Source organism: Telmatherina bonti (genome assembly GCF_933228915.1).
Source record: "Telmatherina bonti genome assembly, chromosome: 22".
NCBI lineage: Eukaryota > Metazoa > Chordata > Actinopteri > Atheriniformes > Telmatherinidae > Telmatherina > Telmatherina bonti.
In genome coordinates this window covers 1,840,645-1,868,613 of record NC_136631.1, presented here as the reverse complement: position 1 = coordinate 1,868,613, position 27,969 = coordinate 1,840,645, and the positions used below count along the sequence as shown (strand labels likewise).

At 46.2% G+C, this 27,969-nt stretch overlaps 1 protein-coding gene across 1 annotated transcript in view; it reads right to left on the bottom strand.

Moving 5' to 3' along the window:
- The window catches only part of gabra2a (gamma-aminobutyric acid type A receptor subunit alpha2a), a gene marked incomplete at its 3' end in the record, with an annotated part of 67,049 nt that overhangs the window by 13,003 nt on the left and 26,077 nt on the right, over positions 1–27,969 (bottom strand). The window contains exons 3-7 of the mRNA XM_079261956.1: positions 27,327–27,547; positions 23,521–23,603; positions 23,277–23,420; positions 6,356–6,508; positions 6,060–6,262 (exon numbers count right to left, since the gene is read on the bottom strand). Of these exons, the coding sequence (XP_079118082.1) occupies positions 6,060–6,262; positions 6,356–6,508; positions 23,277–23,420; positions 23,521–23,603; positions 27,327–27,547 (804 nt within the window). The remainder of the gene's footprint in view (positions 1–6,059; positions 6,263–6,355; positions 6,509–23,276; positions 23,421–23,520; positions 23,604–27,326; positions 27,548–27,969) is intronic.

The following is a 27,969-nucleotide window of genomic DNA, read 5'->3' as shown; positions in this document are numbered from 1 at the left end:
AGTGTAATTAAAACTGGGAGGTAAGCCGATAATGGGTGCAGCGATCAAGACCACCTTCATGTCCTCTCTCACCACCTAGAACAACATGCCCAACACCCTGCCTGTGTGTGATGGAGAGCGGAGAAGGAGCGGGGTCTGGGGATTTAGGTCCAGAGGAAAGTGACCTACCCTCCAGAAGGTGAGCCACCATCGGCACTAGGTAGGTCCCTCTTCACATGTCTCCAGTCCAGGGGACACCTCCCCCCTCCCTGGACCACTACCAGCTTCACCTGACCGCTCCTGCCCCACACCCACACAGACTGTCTCCAGCCGCCCTCCAGCCCTCTCCCTCTGCAGTCCACCCCAGTCCCCCCTCACTCCCTCCTCTCCCTCATGTCAGACCAGCTGAGGCGACTGAAGCAGAGGAAATCTCCAGGACCAGATGGTATCACTCCCAGGCTGCTGAGGACCTGTGCGGACGAGCTCAGTGAGGTTCTCTGCCACATCTACAACCTGAGCCTGAGCCTGGAGAAGGTCCCGGTCCTGTGGAAGACCTCCTGTGTGGTCCTGGTTCCTAAAACAGCACACGCTAAGGAACCAGCCCACTACAGACCTGTCGCCCTGACCTCCCACCTCATGAAGACCATGGAGAGGCTTCTCCTAGAGCACCTCCGCTCCGTGGTGAGCTCCTCACTAGACCCGCTGCAGTTTGCCTACAGGCCTAACATCGGGGTAGAAGACGCCGTCATCTACCTGCTGCAGCGGGCGCTCACCCACCTGGAGACCACCGGCTGCGCTGTGAGGGTCATGTTCTTCGACTTCTCCAGCGCCTTCAACACCATCATGCCGGCGTTGCTTCCAGGGAAGCTGGAGGACGTGGGAGTAGACGGACATCTCGCTACCTGGACCATCGACTACCTCACTGACCGTCCACAGTACGTACGGCTGTGTGGCTGTGAGTCAGAGGTCTGCAGCACAGGGGTACCTCAGGGCACAGTCCTCTCACCTTTCCTCTTCACCATCTACACCTCGGACTTCACCTACAACACGGACAGCTGCTATCTACAGAAGTTCTCTGACGACTCCGCCATTGTGGGACGGGTGTTGGAGGGAAACGAACTTGAGTACTGATCGGTCATCATGGACTTTGTGAACTGGTGTGAGCGCAACCACCTGTGCCTGAACACCAGTAAGACGAAGGAGATGGTGGTCGACTTCAGGAGGAGGACATTACCACACCCACCGGTGAACATCCAGGAGGACATTACCACACCTACCGGTGAACATCCAGGAGGACATTACCACACCTACCGGTGAACATCCAGGAGGACATTACCACACCTACCGGTGAACATCCAGGAGGACATTACCACACCTACCGGTGAACATCCAGGAGGACATTACCACACCTACCGGTGAACATCCAGGAGGACATTACCACACCCACCGGTGAACATCCAGGGGGACATTACCACACCTACCGGTGAACATCCAGGAGGACATTACCACACCCACCGGTGAACATCCAGGGGGACATTACCACACCTACCGGTGAACATCCAGGAGGACATTACCACACCTACCGGTGAACATCCAGGGGGACATTACCACACCTACCGGTGAACATCCAGGAGGACATTACCACACCTACCGGTGAACATCCAGGGGGACATTACCACACCTACCGGTGAACATCCAGGAGGACATTACCACACCTACCGGTGAACATCCAGGAGGACATTACCACACCTACCGGTGAACATCCAGGAGGACATTACCACACCTACCGGTGAACATCCAGGAGGACATTACCACACCTACCGGTGAACATCCAGGAGGACATTACCACACCTACCGGTGAACATCCAGGAGGACATTACCACACCTACCGGTGAACATCCAGGAGGAGGACATTACCACACCTACCGGTGAACATCCAGGAGGACATTACCACACCTACCGGTGAACATCCAGGAGGACATTACCACACCTACCGGTGAACATCCAGGAGGACATTACCACACCTACCGGTGAACATCCAGGAGGACATTACCACACCTACCGGTGAACATCCAGGAGGACATTACCACACCTACCGGTGAACATCCAGGAGGACATTACCACACCTACCGGTGAACATCCAGGAGGACATTACCACACCTACCGGTGAACATCCAGGAGGACATTACCACACCTACCGGTGAACATCCAGGAGGACATTACCACACCTACCGGTGAACATCCAGGAGGACATTACCACACCTACCGGTGAACATCCAGGAGGACATTACCACACCTACCGGTGAACATCCAGGAGGACATTACCACACCTACCGGTGAACATCCAGGAGGACATTACCACACCTACCGGTGAACATCCAGGAGGACATTACCACACCTACCGGTGAACATCCAGGAGGACATTACCACACCTACCGGTGAACATCCAGGGGGAGAACATTGAGGTAGTGGACAGTTTTAAGAATCCTGGGTGTTCACCTCAACAATGAACTGGACTGGTCTCACAACACTGATGCCCTGTACAAGAAGGGTCAGAGTCGCCTCCACCTTCTGAGGAGACTGAGGTCCTTCGGAGTCTGCAGACCTCTGCTCAGGACATTTTATGACTCTGGAGTAGCCTCTGCTATCCACTACGCCGAAGTCTGCTGGGCCCCGGGCAGCACAGAGCGGGACAGGAAGAGACTTAACAAGCTGGTCAGGAGGGCCAGCTCTGTCCTGGGCTGCCCACTGGACTCTGTAGAGGAGGTGGGGGAGAGAAGGGTGTTGGCCAAACTCACATCCATCATGGACAACAGCTCTCACCCACTGCACCAGACTGTAGAGGAGCTGAGCAGCTCCTTCAGTGGGCGACTTGGACACCCTCAGTGCAGGAAGGAGCGCTACCGCAGGTCCTTCATACCCACAGCTGTTAGACTGTACAACTCCACTGTGGAAATAGTGCAGATGCAGATGTATAGATGTATAGATCTCGTATGTATAGACAGATGTATATATCTTATAAATAAATATATATTATATTTTATATATATATTGTATATCACATCTTTAATGTGCATTGTCTATGGTATTTTGCTCGTTTTGCTTGTTCTTTAGATTTTTTTTTAACTCGTAGTGGATTTTAGTTATATTTTTATTTTTATTATTATTATTCACTACCTATTTGCACTATCTACTTTGTTTGCACCTTTCATTACTATTTGCACCCTCCTTGTTGTTTCTGAGAGCCTATGTAACAGTGAATTTCTCCACTGTGAGATAAATAAAGTCTTATCTTATCTTAACTCTTATCTTATCTAGGTACGCCTCCAAAGCCCGGGGTCTTCGAAGGCCAGGACAAGCCAGGGGCAGCGGCCTCAACAGCCAGAGCCCTCAGTGACACTAACCAAAGAGCCGCCACCGGCCACAGAAGGCACCAACCATGTATGTATGTGTATGTGTGTATCTGTGTGTTTGCATGTCCACATATACACACATTGACCTTGTGACAAAGACACACACACACACACACACTGGTACTTACCAGGTGGTTGTCCCAAGGACCAGTATGCCACCTGCGACACAGCAGCAGTGTGATTTTGCAACCACATTCCCGACATTCTACCTGCCATCAGCATGTTATTAGAGGTGCACAGCTGATATTCACGCTAATGCTGCTATGAATGTGCTGTTTTGCTTACCGTGGGTCGCCATGTTGGTTGGTCATGTGGGTAAACCGAGGCAACGTCCGCATGGCGCTTAAGACATCGATGTGTGTCGCAATACGGCAGTGACATCATCGTCAAGTGCCACACTGAAACGCCGCACACGGCATATTGTCTTTATTTTTCCCTGTTCTAGAGTGATTATTGTGATATTGGGGTTGTTAAAATGCATCTCCATTAGGGAATATTTTTGTATGTGTATGTGTATTTATTGTGTAGAACAAATGTAACTTGTAATGTAATGTAACGGATAATTGGGAAGTGTTCAGTTAGGGGAAGAGCTTCAGGTTCAAAAGGAGTTAATTCTGATTTGATCAGGGTGGCGAGTAGGTTGTGTTGTGTTGCAGGGCTAGAGTTTAGTGAACATACAAATAAAGGCCTTATTTAAAATTTGAGTTTACTTGAAATATTATGACTGCAACCATGTTGGTTCTACTGGTGTTTTACTGCTGCTGGTCATGGATGGACAGAATGTTGGAACATTTTCCTGAAATCTCAATTTTTTTTAATCTTTTAGTTCAGAGTTACCTAAAATACGACATCTCCCATGGGATGTTATCTGGTTCCAGTCCCATGGGATGTTATCTGGTTCCAGTCCCATGGGATGTTATCTGGTTCCAGTCCCATGGGATGGTATCTGGTTCCAGTCCCATGGGATGGTATCTGGTTCCAGTCCCATGGGATGTTATCTGGTTCCAGTCCCATGGGATGTTATCTGGTTCCAGTCTCAATGGAGCTATCTGCTTCTGGTCTCATGGGATGGTATCTGGTTTCTGTCTCATGGGACGGTATCTGGTTTCTGTCTCATGGGACGGTATCTGGTTTCTGTCTCATGGGATGGTATCTGGTTTCTGTCTCATGGGACGGTATCTGGTTTCTGTCTCATGGGACGGTATCTGGTTTCTGTCTCATGGGACGGTATCTGGTTTCTGTCTCATGGGACGGTATCTGGTTTCTGTCTCATGGGACGGTATCTGGTTTCTGTCTCATGGGACGGTATCTGGTTTCTGTCTCATGGGACGGTATCTGGTTTCTGTCTCATGGGACGGTATCTGGTTTCTGTCCCATGGGACGGTATCTGGTTTCTGTCCCATGGGACGGTATCTGGTTTCTGTCTCATGGGACGGTATCTGGTTTCTGTCTCATGGGACGGTATCTGGTTTCTGTCTCATGGGACGGTATCTGGTTTCTGTCCCATGGGACGGTATCTGGTTTCTGTCTCATGGGACGGTATCTGGTTTCTGTCTCATGGGACGGTATCTGGTTTCTGTCTCATGGGACGGTATCTGGTTTCTGTCTCATGGGACGGTATCTGGTTTCTGTCTCATGGGACGGTATCTGGTTTCTGTCTCATGGGACGGTATCTGGTTTCTGTCCCATGGGACGGTATCTGGTTTCTGTCCCATGGGACGGTATCTGGTTTCTGTCCCATGGGACGGTATCTGGTTTCTGTCTCATGGGACGGTATCTGGTTTCTGTCTCATGGGACGGTATCTGGTTTCTGTCTCATGGGACGGTATCTGGTTTCTGTCCCATGGGACGGTATCTGGTTTCTGTCTCATGGGACGGTATCTGGTTTCTGTCTCATGGGACGGTATCTGGTTTCTGTCCCATGGGACGGTATCTGGTTTCTGTCCCATGGGACGGTATCTGGTTTCTGTCTCATGGGACGGTATCTGGTTTCTGTCCCATGGGACGGTATCTGGTTTCTGTCTCATGGGACGGTATCTGGTTTCTGTCTCATGGGACGGTATCTGGTTTCTGTCTCATGGGACGGTATCTGGTTTCTGTCTCATGGGACGGTATCTGGTTTCTGTCCCATGGGACGGTATCTGGTTTCTGTCCCATGGGACGGTATCTGGTTTCTGTCTCATGGGACGGTATCTGGTTTCTGTCTCATGGGACGGTATCTGGTTTCTGTCTCATGGGACGGTATCTGGTTTCTGTCTCATGGGACGGTATCTGGTTTCTGTCTCATGGGACGGTATCTGGTTTCTGTCTCATGGGACGGTATCTGGTTTCTGTCTCATGGGACGGTATCTGGTTTCTGTCCCATGGGACGGTATCTGGTTTCTGTCTCATGGGACGGTATCTGGTTTCTGTCTCATGGGACGGTATCTGGTTTCTGTCTCATGGGACGGTATCTGGTTTCTGTCTCATGGGACGGTATCTGGTTTCTGTCTCATGGGACGGTATCTGGTTTCTGTCTCATGGGACGGTATCTGGTTTCTGTCTCATGGGACGGTATCTGGTTTCTGTCTCATGGGACGGTATCTGGTTTCTGTCCCATGTGACGGTATCTGGTTCCCATGTCAATGGATGGTATCTGGTTCTGGTCCCCCCCGCCCCGGGCTTTACCTTGTCATTGACGACACTCTTCCCATCCCAGGCCCAGCCTCGCTTGGTGAAGTAGTTGACAGTGGCAAACTCAATCAGGGCAGAAAAGACGAAGGCGTAGCAGACGGCGATGAACCAGTCCATCGCTGTCGCATAGGCAACCTTAGGCAGCGAATTACGAGCACTGATGCTGAGCGTCGTCATGGTGAGGACTGTAGTAACACCTGGAAGGAAAGCCAGTATGTAGGGTCTGATTGGGCTCTGCTTTAGGGTATAAGGAGACCTGGTCTGGGTCCATATGGGGTCTAGAGACTCACCAAACACAGTCCTGGCTGGGACGGACTCCCGATTGAGCCAGAAGGAGACCTGGGACAGGATGACGGTCATGATGCAGGGCAGGTAGGTCTGGATGACAAAGTAACCGATCTTCCTCTTCAGGTGGAAAAGAGCCGTCATGACTGTGTATTCACCTGAGCAATGGAAACATGTGTGTCAGCTTACATGTATGATAAATGTCTCATACATTAAGATGATTTATAGATCTGTCCATTATGATCAGCAGACATCTCGCGTTTGGAAATGGGTGTTCATGTTAATTTGAATTTTCCTGCTTTCATTCATCTCCTTGTTATGGAAACTGGAAGTTCAGATTTGACAGCGAGAAAATGGTGGAGGAGGAGCAGCATGGAGGAGGAGGAGATGCAAGATGTAATGGCGAGGAGACATAAGGAGGAGCATTACACATGCGGGGGAGCAGTATGGAGGAGTAGAAAGAGGAACATGGAGGAGAAGCGTTGGTGAGATATAAGGGGAAGGAGGAGACATTCAATTCAATTCAACTTTATTTATATAGCGTCAAATCACGGCAATGCCATCTCAAGACGCTTTACAGACAGAGGGGAAAACATAATGAAGGCCAATTCATAACAGCCTATATAAGGAAACCAACAGATTGAGTTGAGTCCAACTCAGTCTCCCATCCTGAGCAAGCACACTGGCGACAGTGGGAAGGAAAAAACTCCCTTTTAACAGGAAGGAAACCTCCGGCAGAACCCGGCTCAGGACAGGCAGCCATCTGCCTCTGCTGTGTGGGGGGAAGAGGACAGAAAGACAACAGACAACAGGAACTGCTACTCCCGGCCAGGGAGACCTGCTGAGACAGGAGACATACATGTTAATGATGCAACACTGTTATGGGGGGAGGGGGGGATAAAAGAGAGAGATAAAGAGAAAGAAGCTCAGTGTATCAGGAAATGTCCCTCAGCAGTCTAAACCTATAGCAGCATAACTAAGGGATGCTAACCATCCCTAGCTATAGGACTTATCAAAAAGATAAGTCTTCAGCCTAGTCTTAAAGGTGGGGAGGGTGTCTGCTTCCCTAACACTAACTGGGAGCTTATTCCATAAGAGAGGGGCCTGATAACCAAAGGCTCTGCCTCCTGCTCGGCTCTTTGAGACTCTAGGAACCACAAGTAAGCCTGCAGTCTGCGAACGAAGTACTCTGCTTGGTATATAAGGAACAATGAGGTCTTTGATATATAGTGGTGCCTGGTTGTGGAGGGCTTTATATGTAAGGACAAGGATTTTAAATTCTATTCTAGATTCAACAGGCAGCCAATGAAGAGAGGCTAAAACTGGAGAAATATGATCTCTCCTGCTGGTTCTGGTCAGGACTCTGGCTGCAGAATTCTGGATCAGCTGAAGGCTTTTCAGGGCATATTTAGGACAGCCCAGTAATAGAGAGTTACAGTAATCTAGTCTCGAAGTAACAAAAGCGTGAACCAGTTTTTCTGCATCACTCTGAGACAGAATGTCCCTAATTTTGGCTATATTACGTAAATGAAAGAAGGCTGTTTTAGTAACCTGCTTAATATGTGGGCCAAAGGACAGGTCAGGGTCAAATATTACTCCAAGGTTTCTCACTGTAGCACTGGAAGCCAAAGTAATGCCATCCAGGTTCATTACAAAACTGGAAAATTTAGCTCTGAGTTTTTCAGATCCAACGAGAATTACTTCAGTCTTATCTGAGTTTAAGAGGAGAAAATTTCTAGACATCCAAGTCTTTATGTCTATGAGACAATTTTGTAGCCTATTGGGCTGATTTGTTTCATCTGGTTTAAAGGATAAGTATATCTGAGTATCATCTGCATAACAATGAAAGTTTATTCCATGCTGTCTAATAATTTTGCCTAAAGGGAGCATATATAGCGTGAAGAGTACTGGTCCAAGTACAGAACCTTGAGGAACTCCATGACTTACTGTAGTTTGTGAGGAGGACTTGTCATTTACATGAACAAACTGAAGTCTATCAGATAAATATGATTTAAACCAGCTTAACGCTGTACCTGTAATTCTAATCACCTGTTCTAGTCTTTGTAACAGAATGTTATGATCGACCGTATCAAATGCAGCACTAAGATCAAGCAAGATAAGTACAGACACAAGTCCTTTGTCTGAGGCCATAAGAAGGTCATTAGTAACTTTCACCAATGCCGTCTCAGTGCTATGATGAGCTCTAATCCTGACTGAAACTCCTCGCATAAATTATTTCTGCTCAGGTGGGCATGTAGCTGAGCTGAAACTATTTTCTCCAGAATTTTGGACATAAACGGGAGGTTAGATATAGGTCTATAATTTGCTATCACCTCTGGATCCAGAGATTGCTTTTTAAGTAAAGGCTTGATTCCAGCAGTTTTAAATGATTGTGGTACATATCCTGTCACTAAAGACATATTGATAAGATTTAGTAGTGATGTATTAATTAAAGGGAAAATGTCCTTAAAGAGGCTCGTTGGGAGAGGGTCTAAGATACAGGTGGATGGTTTAGATGAAGCTATTATTTTAGTTAATGCAGAGGGTTGGACAGGACAGAAACTATTTAGACACAAGTCAGATCCTGGTTCTAAGGATGCTTCGGAGACCACAACAGGCTCAACATTATAGGTAGAAGGAAGAGTATTGTGAATTTGATCTCTAATAGTATCAATTTTATTCCTGAAAAAATACATGAAATCATCACAGCTAAGTGAGAAAGGAATACATGGCTCCACAGCGCTCCGGCTCCTAGTAAGCCTAGCTACAGTGCTGAAAAGAAACCGAGGGTTGTTTTGGTTTTCCTCTATCAATGATGAATAATAAGCTGTTCTTGCCGTACGTAAGGCTTTTTTGTATACGATTAAACTTTCTTTCCAGGTTAAGTGAGACTCCTCTAGTCCTGATGATCGCCATCTGTTTTCCAAACGCCTTGACGCCTGTTTTAGAGCTCGAAGATGGGAATTAAACCAGGGAGCCTTCATAATCTTACCTAATTTCTTCTTCTTTAGGGGAGCAACATTATCCAAGGTTGTACGCATTGAAGCTGTTATAGTATCAGCATGTTGATCAATCTGAGCAGGAGTAAGGCTTAAAGGGGGACTCTCAGTCATGCTAACACATGGTAGAGGGGAAAAATTGATTCAATTGATTGTTTAAATTTTGTAATATTATTGTCTGATAAACATCTACTATAGTAGAATTTATTTTTGGTCAGTGAGTAATCCAATAAAGTGAATTCAAAGGTTAATAAGAAGTGATCGGACAAGACAGGGTTTTGAGGAAATACTTTGAGCTTATCAGTCTCAATACCAGATGTTAGAACCAGATCAAGAGTGTGACCATGAGAGTGAGTGGCTCCATGGACATTTTGTGAAAACCCAATTGAGTTTAGAATAGAGCTAAAGGAAATGTTTAAACTATCATTTTCATGGTCAACATGAATATTAAAATCACCTAGTACAATGACCTTATCAGTAGTCAGCACTAACTCAGACAAGAGATCAGAGAATTGGGTCAGAAACTCGGAGTAAGGTCCAGGTGGGCGATACACTAATGCTAAAAGGAGTGGTTTCTCTGGATTCCATTTTGGATGAGATAAATTTAATGTCAGGAATTCAAAGGATTTATAGTTAGTTTTGTGCTTAGGATTAATTAAAAGTTCTGACTGAAAAATAGCTGCAACACCTCCTCCTCTGCCTGTAGTTCTAGGAATGTGAAAGTTTAAATAGTTAGCTGGCATGGCTTCATTAATACTAACATAATCCTCTTGCTGTAACCAGGTTTCCGTAAGACAGAATAAATCAATGTGGTGATCACCTATCAAGTCATTGACTAATAAAGACTTAATATGGGAGGGATCTGATATTCAGTAGGCCACACTTTATTGTCTTATTTTCAGATTTTATTAGATCCATTGTTTTTATTTTTATGAGGTTTTCACGATTAACCCCAGAAGTGTTTTTGTGTTTAATTCTTACTGCTGGGGAGTTGTATAAGGTCGGAATGGGGTTTTGGGTGGGCGGCGGCAGGTGGGAAGCTGCAGAAAAGTGTGTAGGACTACAATTCTGCCTCCTGGTCCCAACCCTGAGTTGTCAATTTAGCTGACTAATAAAAGAGTCCATATTGCTGGATAAGAGAGCGGCTCCATCCAACGTGGGATGGATGCCATCTCTCCTAATAAGACCAGGCTTTCCCCAAAAAGCGCTCCAGTTATCTATAAAACCCACGTTGTTATCGGGACACCACCTAGACAACCAGCGGTTGAAGGATGACATGCGGCTAAACATGTCATCGCTGATTAAATTTGGCAAGGGACCAGAGAAAACTACGGAGTCCGACATGCTCTTGGCAAAGTTACACACCGAAGCAACATTAATTTTAGTGACCTCCGATTGGCGTAATCGGGTGTCGTTACCGCCGACGTGAATTACAATCTTACGGTATTTACGTTTAGCCTTAGTCAGCAGTTTCAAATACGATTCGACGTGGCCCGCTCTGGCCCCAGGAATGCATTTGACTATGGTCCCCGGTGTCTCTAGAGCCACGTTTCTGACTATGGAACTACCTATAATCAGGGTTTCTGCCTCAGCGGGTGTGTCGCCGAGCGGGGAAAATCTGTTAGAAACGTGAACAGGTCGGTGGTGGCCAGTGGGTTTTGGTTTGGGGCTACGCTTCCGCCTGACCGTCGTCCAGCCCGCCTCGGCTCCCGGCTGCGCGGGAACTGCTGAGGGACGGCTAGGTGGACTAGCTGCCCTGGCTGGTAGCTCCGCACTGGCTAATGGGGGCTTGCTGACTAACTGCTTCCCTAACTGAGTGCGGAGCTGGGCTTCTAACTCGCAGAGCCTCGCCTCCAAAGCTGCCAAGCTGCTACACTTAATACACCTACCGTTATCACTAAAGGAGGCGGAGGAGTAGCTAAACATCAGACACACCGAGCAAGAAAAGGCAGGGGACCGGGGTGTGGGAAGAGAGCTAGCAGCCATGCTAAAACCGAGTGCTTGAGCTGTTTAAGTCAGTAAACAGAAAGCCAAAGATCCCAAAAATAAATGCAATATATAGAACAGTGGTTTGGGAAGATATTGTGCGCTAAAGTGAGTGGTTGGTTAACAATAGATAGAAGTTAGAAAGAAGTTAAAGGAGCCAACGGCTCGTAGCAATCCGCAGTGACACACGCTAGGAAAACAGGAAATGACACAATACGTTACCGCAACGTCAGCACGTCGTTTGTCACAGATGGTTATGTGTCAATGTTAATCAACATAAGAGGGAGACGTAAGGAGCATTAGATGTGAAGAGGGGGAGCAGCGTGGAGGAAGAGATGCAAGATGTAATGACGAGGAGACATAAGGAAGTGCATTACACATGAGGAGGAGGAGCAGTATCGAGGAAGAGGAGCAAATTTTAAAATAGAAAAAGATCAGAAAACTCAAACTTTCAAGACGACCGTCTGCACTAGATTTTTGAGTTTTGAAAAAATGACTTCCAGATGGTCCAAATATTTTTTTCTTAAGATAATTTGTTTTCCACATATATACACACACAAGTTTGGGTAATGATGGCAAACAAAGATTAGTCCTGCCTTTTATTTTCAAGTGCAAACTCTTCTCATATAGATATTAGCTCAAATTAGGTCTTTCATGCCGGTTCGGAGGGTGTGCTGCAAGGAGGATTTTTCTGCATATTTTCGCTCTTTCAAGTCTTGTTATGATGAGTCTCCATGGCAACGAAAGACTTGTTTACAATCGGAATCAACTGATTAACCTCTCCCAGATCAGGATTATCAGCAAAACAACACATCAAATCCTGATGGAGTTGAAAAGAAAGAGAAGAAGATGCAGAGCGGGAGTGATACAGAGGAGAAAGCGATGGAGATTTAAACCATTTCTCCCGACCGTCATCATGGGTAATGTGAGATTGCTAGCTAACAAAACGGACGAGCTGGAGATGCTAACAAGGTGTCAGAAAGAATGCAGAGAGTGCAGTATTATGTGCTTCACCGAGACATGGCTGCATGAACACATCCCTGACTGTAATGTGTCTGTACCGGGCTTTAAAACGGTCCGTGCAGACTGCAGTAGACAACACAGCGGAAAGCTAAAGGGTGGTGGAATTGCAGTGCTGGTTAACCAGCGTTGGTGTCATCCTGGACATGTTACTGTCAAGGAGAAGATATGCACAAGGGACATGGAACTGTTAGCTGTGAGCTTCCGTCCATATTATTTACCCAGAGAGTTTACCTGTGTTATTCTGGTAGTGGTTTATATAATACCTGGTACCGCACCAGACACAGCCTGTGATGTCATCAGCTCCGTCGTTGCTCGGCTACAAACACGGCATCCAAACTCATTCATGGCGATCTCCGGAGACTTCAACAACGTCTCCCTCTCTGCAACTCTACCAACATTCCAGCAGTTTGTCAGCTGCTCCACCAGAGAAAATAAGATGTTGGACTTATTTTATGCAAATATGAATAATGGATCCAGTTGTTCTGCCCTGCCTCCTTTAGGAAGATCTGACCATAATCTGGTTCTTCTCACCTCCACCTACAAGCCCATCGTTCAGCAGCAACCAGTCATCACAAAGACTATCAAAATCTGGTCTGCTGAAGCTGAAGATGCTCTTAGAGGAGGCTTTGAGGCTACAGACTGGAACGTCCTCTGTGAACCTCATGGAGACGACATCAACGCCATGACTGAGTGTGTGACAGATTACATAAACTTCTGTGTGGACAGCATCGTCCCAACAAGAACAGTGAGGTGCTTCCCCAATAACAAACCCTGGATCACCAGTGACCTGAAAAAGCTGCTGAACATCAAAAAGAAAGCCTTCAGGGATGGAGACAGGGAGTTATTGAGGACAACACAAAAACAACTTAAAACACAAACTAAGAAGTGCAAGGAGGACTACAGGAAGAAGTTAGAAAGTCAGCTCCAGCAGAATAACCTGAGGGATGTGTGGTCTGGAATGAAGAAGATCACCGGCTTCAAGTTAAAGGGGGACCAGCCTGATGGAGGTCTGGACAGAGCTAATGAGCTGAACATATTCTTCAACAGGTTCAGTTCACCCCCTACCTCCAGCCCAACAGACCACACACCCTCCATAAGCCCACTGCTTTCCTGTCACGCCTCCAATCTGTCACCCTGCAGCTCAGTCATGGACCAGAACACAGCTTCATCTCCCTCCACATCAGGACATCCTGAGACCTCCACCTTGTTTGTCTCACCTTGATGGAGGTCAGCAGCACTGGTGCACCACAAGGAACTGTACTCTGGCCATTCCTCTTCACTCTGTACACCTCAGACTTCCAGTACAACTCTGAGTCCTGTCATCTGCAGAAATACTCTGATGACTCTGCAGTTGTGGGGTGTATCAGGGATGGACAAGAAGCAGAGTACAGAGAACTGGTCAGTCAGTTTGTTAAATGCTGCGGTGACAATCATCTCATATTAAATAGCAGCAAAACAAAAGAGAGGATTGTTGACTTCAGGAGGAAGAAGAATAAACAAAGCAGTGTTTCCATCCTGGGAGAGGAGGTGGAGGTGGTGGAGGAATACAAGTATCTTGGAGTTCAGCTGGACAACAAACTGGACTGGAAATGCAACACTGACTACATCTACAAGAAAGGTCAGAGCAGACTGTACTTCTTAAGGAAGCTGAGATGGTTTAACGTCTGCACCAAGATGTTGCATATCTTCTATAAGTCTGTTGTGGAGAGTGCAGTCAGCTTTGCAGCATCTGCTGGGGTAGTAGCATCAGAACCAGAGACTTGAAGAGAATCAACAAACTGATCCAGAAAGCTGCTTCTGTGCTTGGAGTAACTCTGGAGCCGCTGGAGCTGATTGTCCAAAGAAGAATGCTGCACAAGCTGATGAAGATGATGGAGGATTCTTCACACCCTCTCCACAACACAGTGATGAAACAACAAAGTGTGTTCAGTGAGAGGCTTCTTCAGGTCCGATGTAAGACTGAAAGATACAGAAGATCATTCCTGCCAGCAGCCATCAGCCTCCAGAACAAGACCTCCTCTAGTTATTATTATTATATACTACAATATTTCCCTTTGGGGATTAATAAAGTATTTTTCATTTAATTTAATTTATTCATTCATTCATTCATTTTAAATATTTATTTTGTTTCCAAAATTAATGTTTCCACATTTGTAAAAGTTAAAATTGTTCATTGTACAAATTAAGATTGCCAAATAAATTCTGTAAACTCATTACCATGCTGGAGCAAAAGAAAACCAGTTTAAACACTTATTTTGTACAAAAAGCAGTTCAATCGAACACTTCACCACTTTCTAGGTAGAATCAATTTAAATGTACTCTAACTTGCTCAAATGATGTACTTTAGAAAATAGGAAAAGTGAAATGAGTTAGCATTCATCATGCTATTAAAAACTTAATTTAGCTTTAAAGTGGTTTAAAATTTGAATTACTTTTGCAAAAAAGAAAACTTGCTACAAACATTGTTTAGCTTGTTGCTGTAAGTTTCAGTGTTCCATTTATTTTTTAAAAATAAACAAAAATTAAAGCAGAGGTAGTCCAAGGTCCATGGGGTTGACTGATCAAAAAGGATCAAATTCACAGCGCAAAGTACTATCCAAAATGGGCCAACTGTTATAACATATATCATTAGTGAATGACGTGGCATTAATTCTGTTTGTGGTTACACCCGATCTGGCCTGAGCAAACATGAATTATGTCACAACCATAAAACCTTATCCAACAGCTTAGTCCAATGAATGGTCGCGGGGAAGCTGGAGCCTATCCCAGCAGTCTTTGGGCGAAAGGCGGGGTGCACCCTGGACAGCTCACCAGTCCATCGCAGGACAAAAACCTGAATATTAAGTCTCTGAAATAAAAAGAAAAATATTGATCCAATATTGTTAACAAACTAGTGTCAAAATGACATGACCTTTGTACATCTAGCACAAGTTTAAATACACACACAACTCCAAAGATGCAGTCTGACCGTGAAAACAGACACTTGAATTTTGATTTGATTCAACAACACCATACTATTTTGTTTACAAATGTAAACAATAAAATTAAAAATGCTGGCCAGCCAAGGAGAAGGCCAATGGCGGGTGATGGCACATGCGGGTGTGTCCTGCTAAGGCAGTCAATCATGGAGGTGTGATGGCAGCTTGAAATCTTGAGGAGTCAGTCCTCAACTCTTTAAATGCATAAGAAGCTGAGGCCTGTGGCTGTAACAGTCAGCTGGACCGTAAGAGATGTAAGGAGGAGACGTACTGAGGCATAAGGAGAAGACATGGGGATGAGGTTGCCATCTTTCACAAATGAAATGAAGGGTTAGGGTACCGCCTACCGCAGCCCCAGTCCACGTTTAGTGGTGCGCCAGTTATGTTTTGTCCTTGTGTCTTCAGTAAAGGAATGATCAAGTCATCAATTAATGAAACTTAAAGATTGAAATTCTTTAATGAATATATTCTTATGCAACATTGTTGGATATACAGTGATGCTAGTTAAAGGGTTCCTATTCTGGTGTGTGGAGTTTTCTGAGCTTTCTACAGTGTTACAGTGTTGAATCCTCATCAGACATGTGAACGACGCTGTTTTTTATCACCTAAACACATGTTTGAGTTTGAGTTTGAGTTCCAGCACTCCCTCCGTTCGGTTTCCATGGCGACGAAAAACGCGTGGTTTTAGAGAGTTTTTTCTACGTGGAAATCCTTGTGACGTCCCGGGGGATAAGGTTGGGTGATTGGTTACCTTCTACTGGTTAACAAGGGCATGTACAAATACATCAGGCGGGTGGAAAACGTGGGATAAAGTTATTTCCAACGATGGCTGGTGAGTTTACCAAAGAGAGACATCCTGCTGCATTCGTTGCTGTGGGTTGCTGTTTTTCACTTCGTTTTCAGGCTCTGATTCAGGTTCCAACATGTAGGGCTGGATGCTATGTGTTGACATTGTAGTTTGTTTTTTCATGGAGTTCATATGAGCCTAATCCTTCTGTTTATGAGACGTTACAATGACGGTGAAAGCAGGTGCGGTGCGCGCTCCCGATGTTGTGCAGTGGCGGGAGGCGGGGCTTAATGCGGAAGAGTCTCAATCCACTCGTTTTGCCCGCAGGCTGATCTGACAGCCTACGGAGAGGGTCGGTCTGAAGTAAATAAAGCCATTTGGGACAATAACTCCATCAATCCCAGCCCTTCTGGGCTCAGAAATAAAAATAAATTAGCCTGAAATGAACATAATAGTTCCACTTTAAACTTCATAAAGCAGTGACTGCATGGATCTCTACGCAAACATACGAGGCGAGATGGAATAAAGAGCCATATGCAGAATATTTAGCTACTGTGTAATTATTAACCTAGTTAATACTGTGTGATTATTAACCTAGTTAATACTGTGATTATTAACCTAGTTAATACTGTGTGATTATTAACCTAGTTAATACTGTGTGATTATTAACCTAGTTAATACTGTGATTATTAACCTAGTTAATACTGTGATTATTAACCTAGTTAATACTGTGTGATTATTAACCTAGTTAATACTGTGTTTATTAACCTAGTTAATACTGTGTAATTATTAACCTAGTTAATACTGTGTGATTATTAACCTAGTTAATACTGTGATTATTAACCTAGTTAATACTGTGTGATTATTAACCTAGTTAATACTGTGATTATTAACCTAGTTAATACTGTGTAATTATTAACCTAGTTAATACTGTGTAATGAATCACACGACTAAAGCACCGACAGCACCTAAAGGAAGATTTCTGTGTGTAGAGTGTGCAACATTGCCCTTCCATGCATCGTGGTCGTTAGTGGACACCTCTTTACAAGCTTTTCTTGCACATTTATGAATGAGGATGGTATTTTTGTTAATAAACCACTTCAGTGGATGTTAGTGGGTCGTTTCCAAGACGCTTCCACTCACTGGAGAATAAATAAATATATGATATAACTGAACATAATGGAATTATGTAAGTTTGCCTTTGTGATAAATGGGAAAAGGAAATGATCCAGCTGTATTATATAAAAGATTTACTTAATATAATTATCAGCCAGGTACAGTAGAGTACCAACCAGGTAGAGTAGAGTACCAACCAGGTAGAGTAGAGTACCAACCATGTACAGTAGAGTACCAACCAGGTAGAGTAGAGTACCAACCAGGTACAGTAGAGTACCAACCAGGTAGAGTAGAGTACCAACCATGTACAGTGAAGTACCAAGTACAGTACCAGGTGCCGTAGAGTAACAGGTAAAAAAAAAAGAGTATCAGGTACAGCAGAGGTGTAGAGTTAGAGTCCAGATGTTCCACGATGGCGGAACGACCTGCAGAGTCCAGATGTTCCACGATGGCGGAACGACCTGAAGAGTCCAGATGTTCCACGATGGCGGAACGACCTGCAGAGTCCAGATGTTCCACGATGGCGGAACGACCTGCAGAGTCCAGATGTTCCACGATGGCGGAACGACCTGCAGAGTCCAGATGTTCCACGATGGCGGAACGACCTGCAGAGTCCAGATGTTCCACGATGGCGGAACGACCTGAAGAGTCCAGATGTTCCACAATGGCGGAACGACCTGCAGAGTCCAGATGTTCCACGATGGCGGAACGACCTGAAGAGTCCAGATGTTCCACGATGGCGGAACGACCTGCAGAGTCCAGATGTTCCACGATGGCGGAACGACCTGCAGTGTCCAGATGTTCCACGATGGCGGAACGACCTGCAGAGTCCAGAGGTTCCACGATGGCGGAACGACCTGAAGAGTCCAGATGTTCCACGATGGCGGAACGACCTGCAGAGTCCAGATGTTCCACGATGGCGGAACGACCTGAAGAGTCCAGATGTTCCACGATGGCGGAACGACCTGCAGAGTCCAGATGTTCCACGATGGCGGAACGACCTGCAGTGTCCAGATGTTCCACGATGGCGGAACGACCTGCAGTGTCCAGATGTTCCACGATGGCGGAACGACCTGCAGAGTCCAGATGTTCCACGATGGCGGAACGACCTGAAGAGTCCAGATGTTCCACGATGGCGGAACGACCTGAAGAGTCCAGATGTTCCACGATGGCGGAACGACCTGCAGAGTCCAGATGTTCCACGATGGCGGAACGACCTGAAGAGTCCAGATGTTCCACGATGGCGGAACGACCTGAAGAGTCCAGATGTTCCACGATGGCGGAACGACCTGCAGAGTCCAGATGTTCCACGATGGCGGAACGACCTGAAGAGTCCAGATGTTCCACGATGGCGGAACGACCTGAAGAGTCCAGATGTTCCACGATGGCGGAACGACCTGAAGAGTCCAGATGTTCCACGATGGCGGAACGACCTGAAGAGTCCAGATGTTCCACGATGGCGGAACGACCTGCAGAGTCCAGATGTTCCACGATGGCGGAACGACCTGCAGTGTCCAGATGTTCCACGATGGCGGAACGACCTGAAGAGTCCAGATGTTCCACGATGGCGGAACGACCTGCAGAGTCCAGATGTTCCACGATGGCGGAACGACCTGCAGAGTCCAGATGTTCCACGATGGCGGAACGACCTGCAGAGTCCAGATGTTCCACGATGGCGGAACGACCTGCAGAGTCCAGATGTTCCACGATGGCGGAACGACCTGCAGAGTCCAGATGTTCCACGATGGCGGAACGACCTGCAGAGTCCAGATGTTCCACGATGGCGGAACGACCTGCAGAGTCCAGATGTTCCACGATGGCGGAACGACCTGCAGAGTCCAGATGTTCCACGATGGCGGAACAACCTGCAGAGTCCAGATGTTCCACGATGGCGGAACGACCTGCAGAGTCCAGATGTTCCACGATGGCGGAACGACCTGAAGAGTCCAGATGTTCCACGATGGCGGAACGACCTGCAGAGTCCAGATGTTCCACGATGGCGGAACGACCTGCAGAGTCCAGATGTTCCACGATGGCGGAACGACCTGCAGAGTCCAGCTGTTCCACGATGGCGGAACGACCTGAAGAGTCCAGATGTTCCACGATGGCGGAACGACCTGCAGTGTCCAGATGTTCCACGATGGCGGAACGACCTGCAGAGTCCAGATGTTCCACGATGGCGGAACGACCTGCAGAGTCCAGCTGTTCCACGATGGCGGAACGACCTGCAGAGTCCAGATGTTCCACGATGGCGGAACGACCTGAAGAGTCCAGATGTTCCACGATGGCGGAACGACCTGCAGAGTCCAGATGTTCCACGATGGCGGAACGACCTGCAGAGTCCAGATGTTCCACGATGGCGGAACGACCTGAAGAGTCCAGATGTTCCACGATGGCGGAACGACCTGCAGAGTCCAGATGTTCCACGATGGCGGAACGACCTGCAGTGTCCAGATGTTCCACGATGGCGGAACGACCTGAAGAGTCCAGATGTTCCACGATGGCGGAACGACCTGCAGAGTCCAGATGTTCCACGATGGCGGAACGACCTGCAGAGTCCAGATGTTCCACGATGGCGGAACGACCTGCAGAGTCCAGATGTTCCACGATGGCGGAACGACCTGCAGAGTCCAGATGTTCCACGATGGCGGAACGACCTGCAGAGTCCAGATGTTCCACGATGGCGGAACGACCTGCAGAGTCCAGATGTTCCACGATGGCGGAACGACCTGCAGAGTCCAGATGTTCCACGATGGCGGAACGACCTGCAGAGTCCAGATGTTCCACGATGGCGGAACGACCTGCAGAGTCCAGATGTTCCACGATGGCGGAACGACCTGAAGAGTCCAGATGTTCCACGATGGCGGAACGACCTGCAGAGTCCAGATGTTCCACGATGGCGGAACGACCTGCAGTGTCCAGATGTTCCACGATGGCGGAACGACCTGAAGAGTCCAGATGTTCCACGATGGCGGAACGACCTGCAGAGTCCAGATGTTCCACGATGGCGGAACGACCTGCAGAGTCCAGATGTTCCACGATGGCGGAACGACCTGAAGAGTCCAGATGTTCCACGATGGCGGAACGACCTGCAGAGTCCAGATGTTCCACGATGGCGGAACGACCTGAAGAGTCCAGATGTTCCACGATGGCGGAACGACCTGCAGTGTCCAGATGTTCCACGATGGCGGAACGACCTGCAGAGTCCAGATGTTCCACGATGGCGGAACGACCTGAAGAGTCCAGATGTTCCACGATGGCGGAACGACCTGCAGAGTCCAGATGTTCCACGATGGCGGAACGACCTGCAGTGTCCAGATGTTCCACGATGGCGGAACGACCTGAAGAGTCCAGATGTTCCACGATGGCGGAACGACCTGCAGAGTCCAGATGTTCCACGATGGCGGAACGACCTGCAGAGTCCAGATGTTCCACGATGGCGGAACGACCTGCAGAGTCCAGATGTTCCACGATGGCGGAACGACCTGCAGAGTCCAGATGTTCCACGATGGCGGAACGACCTGCAGAGTCCAGATGTTCCACGATGGCGGAACGACCTGCAGAGTCCAGATGTTCCACGATGGCGGAACGACCTGCAGAGTCCAGATGTTCCACGATGGCGGAACGACCTGCAGAGTCCAGATGTTCCACGATGGCGGAACGACCTGCAGAGTCCAGATGTTCCACGATGGCGGAACGACCTGCAGAGTCCAGATGTTCCACGATGGCGGAACGACCTGAAGAGTCCAGATGTTCCACGATGGCGGAACGACCTGCAGAGTCCAGATGTTCCACGATGGCGGAACGACCTGCAGTGTCCAGATGTTCCACGATGGCGGAACGACCTGAAGAGTCCAGATGTTCCACGATGGCGGAACGACCTGCAGAGTCCAGATGTTCCACGATGGCGGAACGACCTGCAGAGTCCAGATGTTCCACGATGGCGGAACGACCTGAAGAGTCCAGATGTTCCACGATGGCGGAACGACCTGCAGAGTCCAGATGTTCCACGATGGCGGAACGACCTGAAGAGTCCAGATGTTCCACGATGGCGGAACGACCTGCAGTGTCCAGATGTTCCACGATGGCGGAACGACCTGCAGAGTCCAGATGTTCCACGATGGCGGAACGACCTGAAGAGTCCAGATGTTCCACGATGGCGGAACGACCTGCAGAGTCCAGATGTTCCACGATGGCGGAACGACCTGCAGAGTCCAGATGTTCCACGATGGCGGAACGACCTGAAGAGTCCAGATGTTCCACGATGGCGGAACGACCTGCAGAGTCCAGATGTTCCACGATGGCGGAACGACCTGCAGAGTCCAGATGTTCCACGATGGCGGAACGACCTGAAGAGTCCAGATGTTCCACGATGGCGGAACGACCTGCAGAGTCCAGATGTTCCACGATGGCGGAACGACCTGCCGAATTCGGTACGATTTGCTTCCAAGGTGAAGACTCGGCTGTTCATTTCTGCAGTTAGTATAACCACTCTGCTTGTCACAATAAGTTAGAAAGATTCTTCCTGCTCAGCACTCAATATACTGCTCTTACACCCAAGTAGGGCGATTATCAATTTAATCGATTAATTCGAATTTGCTGTTTATGAAGATTTATTTTTATGAAAATTGGGATTTTCACACAGAAACGCATAAACACAACATGGCAGCTAGCGACGTACAACAAGTGCACCCTCTGCGTTTCCATTACATTTTTTTGCAAAGCAAAAACAATATTTGTACGTTTTGACAAACAGTTGTGATATGCGGGTGTTTCCATTTAACAATGTTTAGCACATTAGCATCACGTTTGGGTTTATGCAAAGTGGACATGTAGCATTATTTTAGGGTTTTTCTACTTGCTGCTAAGAATTTACTTCGGATTGTCAAAGTTTTTCTCTCTCACTTTCTTTTTAAAAATCTGAAATTTGCTGTTTGTTCCACACCGCGCCATCTTTACCTGGAATTAATGGTCATGACCCCCACGTCACATCTGCGGATACGTAAACGCAAAAAAAAAGTGTTTCCATTCCACTTCTGCAATATATTTCTGTATTGAAATGTCTGAAAACCACCTCTTGATATCGTAAAATAGCAGCGGTTTTTATGATGATGTTTAGATTTTGCGAAGTTCTCGGTGTGATGGAAACGCAGGTTTTCAGTGTGGGAGGGGGCACATGCCACAGGGGTCTGAAGCCAGATGCTGACAGGCTCGTCTTTCTGCAAAAAATGTGTAAATTAAACAAAAAACAGCAGAATGTAATAATACATATGTGTTAGAAATATAGCTTTAATTAACATTCAGGTATTTTTTAAAAATCCCTGAATGTTAATTCAGGGATTTTTGTATCAAAGAGGTCAATTTTCTCCAAACACATTTTAAGTGTAAAGAAACATTTATTTATATTAACTCATTGTGGGAAATTGTTTTGGTTATTTGATGTCAAAATACTCTAAAAGGAATAACTATTTTTCTTCCAAGAGAAGGCATTATGTATTTATTTATTTATCAGTTTTTTAGAATAAAGTTACACAAGTGAAGTGAGGTGTATTATTAAATGTATGTTTAAAAAAAAAGCACTTTTGAAAACGAATAATTTTTGACATTTGTAATGTTTTTTTTTCTTTACAGTAAGGGAAAAAAATCTATTAAAATCGGAAATCGGATTTGTTTAAAAAAAAAAAAGGGAGATTTTATTTTTTGGCCATGTCGCCCAGCCCTACATCCAAGACAATAATTTGTGATGAAATTCTGTTCTCCTACATAAACAGAAAGACGATTGAAGGAGGGGAAGAGAACCGAAAAAGCCTTTCGAACTACACGTTAACACCTGCATCCACCTGGACTCCTGCAGTCCACCAGCACCTTTCTATTATGTCCTCTACTGTTGAATTTTCTGCTTGTGTTCTTCTCACTCTCATTTGTAAGTTACTTTGGATAAAAGCAGAATAGAATAGAATAGAATAGAATAGAATAGAATAGAATAGAATAGAGAGATGTGAGACAGACCTACTTATAACAGGTGTGGCCTGCTTACCTGTACTGGATTTAATTGTCTCCTTTCCCACAGTCTGACCTACCAGGTCATACTGGTTTAACCTGGATCCATCAGCTGCTACGTCCACCGAATGGGAGGCATTTCTACTCCAGATGTAGGTCACCTCTGTATTAGTGTAGGCGTCTGATGACGGGAAAGAAACATCTGCACTTCTTTGTTCATCATTTATTCATTTTAACCAGATGGAGGGATGGATGATTAATGTAGTGATGGAGGCTCTTACAGCTGCCAAACTTGAGTGGGCATGAGTGTGAGTCCATGGGGAAATCCTCCAGGTGCATCGGACACTCAGCCTGAACTGTTAACCTGAAAACATGGAGAAAAAGTCTATATTTCAGGCTGGAGGACACCAATGACAAAGGAACCAGATGAACGCATGATGACGTTACTTCTAGGGCGCGGCCGATATGGATATTTTGGCAGAAAAAAAAACAGATAACCAATTAATTAAATCATTATATATATATATATATATACATATATATATATATACATATATATATATATACATATATATATATATATATATATATATATATATATATATATACATATATATACATACATACATATATATATATATATATATATATATATATATATATATATATATATATATATATATATACATATATACATATATACATATATATATATACATATATACATATATACATATATATATATACATATATACATATATATATATATATATATATATATATACATATATACATATATATATATATATATACATATATATATATACATATATACATATATACATATATATATATACATATATACATATATATATATATATGTGTGTGTGTGTGTATATATATACACTACTCACAAAAAGTTAGGGATATTTGGCTTTCAGGTGAAATTTATGGAAAATGCAATATGTTGATGCTACAGTGATATAATATCATAAAAGTAAGACATTTAAGTAGAAGGATGCACTACTGATTTCCTCATCTCAAAAAATTCATTCAACACAAAAGGTAACAACAATGGTAGTTACACCACAACAAAAAATGTGAACGTCTCAGTATCTGGTCATGTGCCCTTGAGCATCAATTACAGCTTGACAACGACGTCTCATGCTGTTCACAAGGCAACTTATTGCCTGCTGAGGCATGGCATCCCACTCTTCTTGAAGGGCAGCCCTCAGGTCATTGAGGTTCTGGGGTGCAGGGTTTCGAGCCTCTACACGACGGCTCAGCTGATCCCACAGGTTTTCAATGGGATTCAGGTCTGGAGAGAGTGCAGGCCGTTCCATTTGAGGTACACCAGTCTCCAACAGCCGTTCCCTGATGATGCGGCCTCGATGAGCAGGAGCATTGTCGTCCATGAAGATGAAATTAGGCCTGTGCTGTTCATGTAGGGGCACAATCACTGGATTAATGATGTTATTCAGGTAGTATGGGCTTGTCACTGTACCATTCACAAAGTGTAGGGCAGTTCTGTACCAAGTGGACACCCCTGCCCACACTGTAACACCGCCACCACCAAAAGCTGGCCTGGTGACAACAGTGGCTGATGCATAGCGCTCTCCCTGACGTCTCCAACATCGTTGCCGGCCATCATTTCTGCTCAGTGTGAATCGACTTTCATCAGAGAACAGCACTGAGGCCCACTGGTTCCTCGTCCAGCGTAAATGCTCCCTGGCCCATGCGAGACGATGATGCCTGTGCCTGGTGGTGCGGTCAGGTACCCGTGCAGGTCGTCTAGCACGCAGACCACGCTGATGGAAACGGATTGGAATGGTCTGACGTGACACTTGGGTGCCTCTCACCTCTCTTAAACGTGCCTGGAGTTGAGTGGCATTCATCATCCGGTTTCTCAGGGCAGTGTTCACAATGTAGCGGTCATCAGCACGGGATGTGGCCAAAGGACGTCCACTTCTAGGCCTTTCTGTGACTCTTCCAGTCTCTCCATATCTCTGTTGCAACCTGCTGATGACACTCTGTCACACTCCAAGCTCAGTGGCCACTTCTGTCTGAGAACGTCCTGTTTGAAGCATGGCAATGGCAAGGGACTGTTGTTCCATTGTTAGGTGTCGTCTTGTATATGTATGTATATATATATATATATATATATATATATATATATATATATATATATATATATATATATGTATATATATATATATGCTGCTGTGGAGGAAAGCTACAAGTACCTGGGCATACCACAGGCGAATGGCAATCATGAAGAAGCCACAAGGAAAGCTGCCACAGCTACATACCTGCAGCGACTGAGGCAAGTACTGAGAAGTCAGCTCAATGGCAAGAACAAGATCCAGGCAATTAACAGCTCCACCCTGCCAGTGATCCGATACCCTGCTGGGATAATAAGCTGGTCAAAGGAGGAAGCTCAGACCACGGATGTCAAAACACGGAAGCTGCTCACCATGCATGGAGGGTTCCACCCCAAGTCCAGTGTCCAGCGGCTATACACTAAGAGCAAAGAAGGGGGCCGGGGACTAGTGAGCATCAAGGCCACTATCCAAGATGAAACATCCAAGCTCCACAAATACATCAGGAAGAGGGCACCGAGGGATGAAGCACTTAGTGAATGTCTCAGACAACGGAGTCTGGAGGAACACGAGATGGAAGAACCATCATGGGAGGAAAAGCCCCTGCATGGGATGTACCACCGGCAGATCACCGAAGTGGCCGATATAAACAAGTCCTATCAATGGCTGGAGAGGGCTGGACTGAAGGACAGCACAGAGGCACTAATCATGGCAGCACAGGAGCAGGTCCTGATCTACCAGACCAGGCAGGATCCCAGATCTACCAGACCAGGCAGGATCCCAGATCTACCAGACCAGGCAGGATCCCAGATCTACCAAACCAGACAGGATCCCAGATCTACCAAACCAGGCAGGATCCCAGATCTACCAGACCAGGCAGGATCCCAGGTCTACCAGACCAGGCAGGATCCCGGGTGCAGACGATGCAAAGGAGCCCCTGAAAGAATCCAGCACCTCACAGCAGGGTGTAAGATACTTGCAGGCAAAGAATACATGGAGCGCCATAACCACTTAGCCGGCATAGTGTACAGGAACATCTGTGCAGAATATGGACTGGAGATCCTAAAGTCCCAGTGGGAAACTCCCCCCAAGGTGGTGGAGAATGAGAGGGCTAAGATCCTTTGGGACTTCCAGATCCAGACAGATAAAATGGTGGTGGCCAACCAAGCGGACATAGTGATCATGGATAAGCAGCAGAGGAAAGCCGTAGTGATCGATGGATCCATCCCCAATGATGGAAATATCAGGAAAAAGGAGAAACTGGAGAAGTAACAAGGCCTCAAGGAAGAACTGGAGAAGGCCTGGAGGGTGAAAGCAACAGTAGTACCCATAGTGATGGGAGCACTGGGGGCCGTGTCCCCCCCACTGGAGAAGTGGCTCCAACAGATACCTGGTGGAACATCAGACATCTCCGTCCAGAAGAGATCAGTCCTAGGAACAGCTGAGATACTGAAGAGGAGCCTCCCAGGACTCTGGTAGAGAACCTGAGCTGGAGAGATGAACATCCACCCACCCACCCTGGGAGGGTGGCTGGCTGGGTATATATATATATATATATATATATATATATATATATATATATATATATATATATATATATATATATATATATATATATATATATATATATATGTGTGTGTGTGTGTGTGTGTGTGTGTGTGTGTGATTGCTGATCGCATCACACACACAGATCACACTTAGTGCATGCCCTATATACTACAGACAGGCAGTAATAACTTAAGCTAAGTTAGCACAACTTTAGGAAAATAGCGTAAATGAAAAGCTCTCAGTCATTATTACACACATCAAAGAGAGTTAAACTAGAACTGGAGAAATGCAGAGAATAAATCAGTGTTTAATTGGCAAAACTCTGGCTGATGATTATTTTGAAAAGGATGAAAATTGGCCAAATTAATTGGTCAGCCAACAAATCGGTCGGGCCTGAGTTACCTCATGATGGAGGAACCGAATGAACACAATGCAGGTACCTCATCGTGTAGAGCAGCTTTCCATCCTCCATGATCCTCAGCAGCTTGTTGGGCATTGTCATGTTGTGAGCTACAGACTTCTTGCCATTGTGGAAGAAGGTGTCTGGAGTCCAGATCTTACTGGCCATCAGGTTGTTGAGAGGCAGAGTTTTCATTGGTCCATGAAACTTCAAGCGCTCGTCCTTCCAGCTCTGACGGAAGAACACGTCCACCGTGTATTCCTGATGGAAGGAGTAGAAAGTCCACATTCACTTACTCATTCTTCTCTGACAAGATCCAGACCTGGAGAGTTCTGTAAAACCTGGAGTCTGATCCAGACCTGAACGGGAGATTTTCATGGTGATGAGGTGGAACGGGAGATTCTCATGGTGATGTGGTGGATCGGGATATTCTCATGGTGATGAGGTGGAACGGGAGATTCTCATCATGATGAGGTGGAACGGGAGATTCTCATGGTAATGAGGTGGAACGGGAGATTCTCATGGTGATGTGGTGGATCGGGATATTCTCATGGTGATGAGGTGGAACGGGAGATTCTCATCATGATGAGGTGGAACAGGAGATTTTCATGGTGATGAGGTGGAACGGGAGATTCTCATGGTGATGTGGTGGATCGGGATATTCTCATGGTGATGAGGTGGAA